The sequence below is a fragment of the Papaver somniferum genome, unplaced genomic scaffold, assembly GCF_003573695.1.
Source record: "Papaver somniferum cultivar HN1 unplaced genomic scaffold, ASM357369v1 unplaced-scaffold_46, whole genome shotgun sequence".
NCBI lineage: Eukaryota > Viridiplantae > Streptophyta > Magnoliopsida > Ranunculales > Papaveraceae > Papaver > Papaver somniferum.
Window position 1 is genome coordinate 870,165 of NW_020647193.1, and position 3,492 is coordinate 873,656.

General features: G+C 37.5%; 1 protein-coding gene across 1 annotated transcript; it reads left to right on the forward strand.

The window, feature by feature from the left end:
* Positions 1-2,116: 2,116 nt before the first annotated feature.
* Positions 2,117-3,141, forward strand: LOC113342640 (golgin candidate 5-like). The gene is made up of 5 exons (XM_026587116.1): positions 2,117-2,274; positions 2,389-2,472; positions 2,600-2,665; positions 2,760-2,802; positions 2,919-3,141. The coding sequence occupies exons 1-5, from the start codon at positions 2,164-2,166 to the stop codon at positions 2,945-2,947; spliced, it is 333 nt and encodes a 110-aa protein (XP_026442901.1). The 5' UTR covers positions 2,117-2,163; the 3' UTR covers positions 2,948-3,141.
* The last annotated feature ends 351 nt before the right edge of the window (positions 3,142-3,492 follow it).

Genomic DNA, 3,492 nt, shown 5'->3' on the forward strand with positions numbered 1-3,492 from the left:
TTTTCGCATGTTCAGGTTGTTGTCCTCTGTTCGATGGGAAAATGATTTTGTACGTTCCGTCGATTTTCTTAAAGATTTCGGAAATGGGGGTGTTTAGCTTTGTGTAGACTGGATCTACAAATTTTCCCTTCTTTTGTTTGGCTTGGTCTCGCCCTTTCGATCATCCACTTCTCTGTTTATTGAATCGTGTAGTTTTATTATGAGGTCGCTCGGTCTTCGGGTTTGTGCCTGCGATGTTTGTGGTTCTACCATATTCTCTCCCTTGTTATTTCCTCGGACAACTAATCGTAGGTTCCATCTTGTAGTTCTTTTGGGGCTGTATAATATTCTTGGATTTCCCTTTGTTTTCCCAAACAGGGTGGCATTGTTTCGTATATTCTCACAAATACGGGGTGTGTCTTTCGCAGACTATTTTTGAAACCTAAGATTCTATATAGGCTTCAGGTACTCGCCCGATTTCTGCACAGAGCTTCCTCCAGCCAATTACCAGAGATCGTAGGGACTCGTTTGACCCTCTACTTAATTGGAATAACATGTCAATTCCAGGTTTAACTCGACTATTATGCATATATGCTTCTAAGAAAAGTTCTTACTAGTGGGAGAATGACTTGACTGATTCCTTTCGAAGGTTATTGAACCACATCATGTTTTTTAAGCTGGCTGGTAAAAATTTGCACATCACGACGTCGTATTGTCTCCATTGTGTTAACGTCATACGATAGGATCGGAGATGTTCAATTGCTTCGCCTGTGCCATCAAAGGGAGTTGTAAATTTGGGAGAAAACATTTCTTTGGAAATGGTTTGTCCAGAAAACTTGCCGCCAGGGGCAATTGTCCTGCCTCCTGCATTACTTCCTCCAACTTCTGGCCTCCTATCCTTCCTGTGGTTTCCTTATACATCGCCTCGAGCGGAAATAATCTTACCTATACTTGGTCATCGATATGTCTCATATGGGCCTTTTTCATTACACCATTTTATGGAATTTGCAACTCAGATTAGCAACGGCTTTAGGGCCGTTGCTAACATTAGTTGCAAATTTTTCGCAACGGCGAGCAGGAGGTTGCGAACAACAACTGTTTGGTGATCAAGCATGCGAAGTACGCATGTCGTTGGGAACAGTAGGGGGTAGTAAATACACCCAAGTCAAAGTTTGGTCAAGTTATCTAGTTTTTGTTTCCACCCTTAAGAGTCTAGAAGTGGTCGGGCTTACTTTCATTCTGGATCTGCAACTCTGAAGAACTTCAGTTCTCCACCTGTTCTCCGCCTGCGTTAATTCTATAATTGATTATGTTTTGTGAGATTGTGATGAACACGAGCTGATGTAAAAAATAGGGGATTGGACTGGAGTTCAGTTGTAACTAGAATTGATAAACAACAACACCGGTGATGCTGTTATTGGTCGTGGAAAAGAAAACTAGGGTTTGGTAGATGAAATAGAGGAATCAGTGAAAAAAGTTGAGTGACATGGATAATTGGTGGATGTAGTAGTCTCCAATCAAAGGAAAAAGAAGATAGGGTGAACAAATTTTAGAAATTAGGGTTTCGTAGGAAGAATTTAGAAAAGCTTTGGAAGATGAAAATGGGGTTTAAGGGAAATATTATAGTTGGGATTGAAGTGAATTAGAAAATAAGGTTGAAGAAAAAAAATCAGAGTTAGGGTTTCTGAAGTTTATTAGAGAATTGAAGTGACATTGAAGATGAAATCTGACGATTGATAATGTCCAAGAGCAAGAGAGAAAATTATATCAATCAGAAGAGGTCATTTAGATAATTAAAATTATGGTTTATTAATAACTTCGTTTGATTGGGTATAATTAATGAAATCTTAGATGGATATTGTTTGAGTAGAAGTTATGTTGATCTTAATGAGTTAAATTTTAGTTTGATTGTGAAATTTAGGGTCACAAATTTGGGGAAAAAAGAATCTTACTCGAGACAGCAATTATCCGAATCTCTCAATTTCCGAACCCTAACTTTATTTTCTTTGTTGAGAGACTAAAATTGTGTAAGATAGTTTAATTGTAGATCAAAAATTTCGTTGGTAGAAGAAAGAGTTCATGTGGTTATTGTAAATCACCTGACCGTTCCGGTGTTACTCATGTTTGGTTTCATTCAATTTCCATTACTCTTTTTTTTTGTCCGTAATTGTTGTTATTTTAGTAATGGATGATTTGAAGAAGGTGCTTAAATTTCCATCTAACCGTTTCAATTTCTATTGTTTTGTTTCATCAGTTTCAAGAAGGTGTTTTCGATTACCCCGTGGAAAAAAAGAGGTGAAATTAGAGGCAAACCCTAATACCTCCTGACTTTCTACTGGCTTCTTATGTTAATGCTGTTTACAGTCATCTTTATTAATGCCATGCTTTATTTTTACATTTTGTTTTTAGGAAAGTGAGCATCGGTGTGAGGAGCTAGTTACACAAATTCATGTGTCTACGATGCCACTCCTGGGGCAGATAGAAGCTATGCAGGTTCTTTTTCTTTTGTCCATGTGATACTGTAGTCATGAAATTCTTTAATAAGGACTTTTATACCCTCTTAAATTATGGTGAGAAGAGGATGAGCTTTGAGATTTGTATATTTAATGAATGCTTGCAGGAGACAACTGCTAGAAGGGAAGAAGCTTGGGCTGGTGTGGAGCGATCCCTTAACTCTCGGCTCCAGGTAATATAAGTTTTTGGATTATTGCTGGAGGCCTTTTATGCAAGTATTATTCTAGGTCTTTGTTATGGGCTTACATATACTAATTGATATGCAGGAGGCAGAGGCCAAAGAATCAGCAGATGTGGAAAATGAGAGACGCATGATTGAACGCCTTTCTCAGACCATATCTCGAATGACTGTTCTTGAAGCACATGTTTCTTGATTCATTTAGTTTAATTATCTGGTAATGGATTCTTATTTATTTGCTTACTAGTGCTAGGTATTTCAGATCTCATGTCTTAGATCCGAGCAAACACAGTTAAGTTGATCTCTTGAAAAAAAGAGACAGATAGCATATGAAAATCGATAGGAATATCTGGCAGCACAAGAGTCAGTTTCTACCTATGAAGTTCGTGTTAACCAACTTGAAGAAGAAATTAAGGAGCACAATAAGAAACACAGACACGAACTGATGGATCTAATGTCATACAAGGAACTATTGTCACGGGTAGTTTTGAGTATGGTGACGTGGGGTATGTATTGACAAGCATATCGTATACATTGTTCTTGAACTTATGCTACAACATACTGTCTCCATAACCTTCTTCTTGATGTTTTTTGTGTTCGATACTATCACGAGATTTCTGATATTGGGATCTATTTTTTTCACAGGAATTAGAACGGGAGAAAACAGCTAGATCATATTTGAAAAGGAAGTCCCATCTTCAATCTTCTGACCTGATCAATCTCATACGAACAAAACCATCAATGCGTATCTTGAAAATGGTAAATTGTTGTTTGGTTGCGCAGGTCTTAAACTTTTTTTTTTCATGATTCATTTAGATTTT

What these genes read in the sequence shown, in the direction of transcription:
- LOC113342640 (XM_026587116.1), top strand. Translation starts at nt 2,164, where the DNA reads ATGGATGATTTGAAGAAGGTGCTTAAATTTCCATCTAACCGTTTCAAT. An exon ending in TACCCCGTGGAAAAAAAGAG is followed by an intron (nt 2,275 to 2,388) that starts GTGAAATTAGAG and finishes TTTTGTTTTTAG; the next exon opens with GAAAGTGAGCATCGGTGTGA. An exon ending in AGATGTGGAAAATGAGAGAC is followed by an intron (nt 2,803 to 2,918) that starts GCATGATTGAAC and finishes TTTGCTTACTAG; the next exon opens with TGCTAGGTATTTCAGATCTC.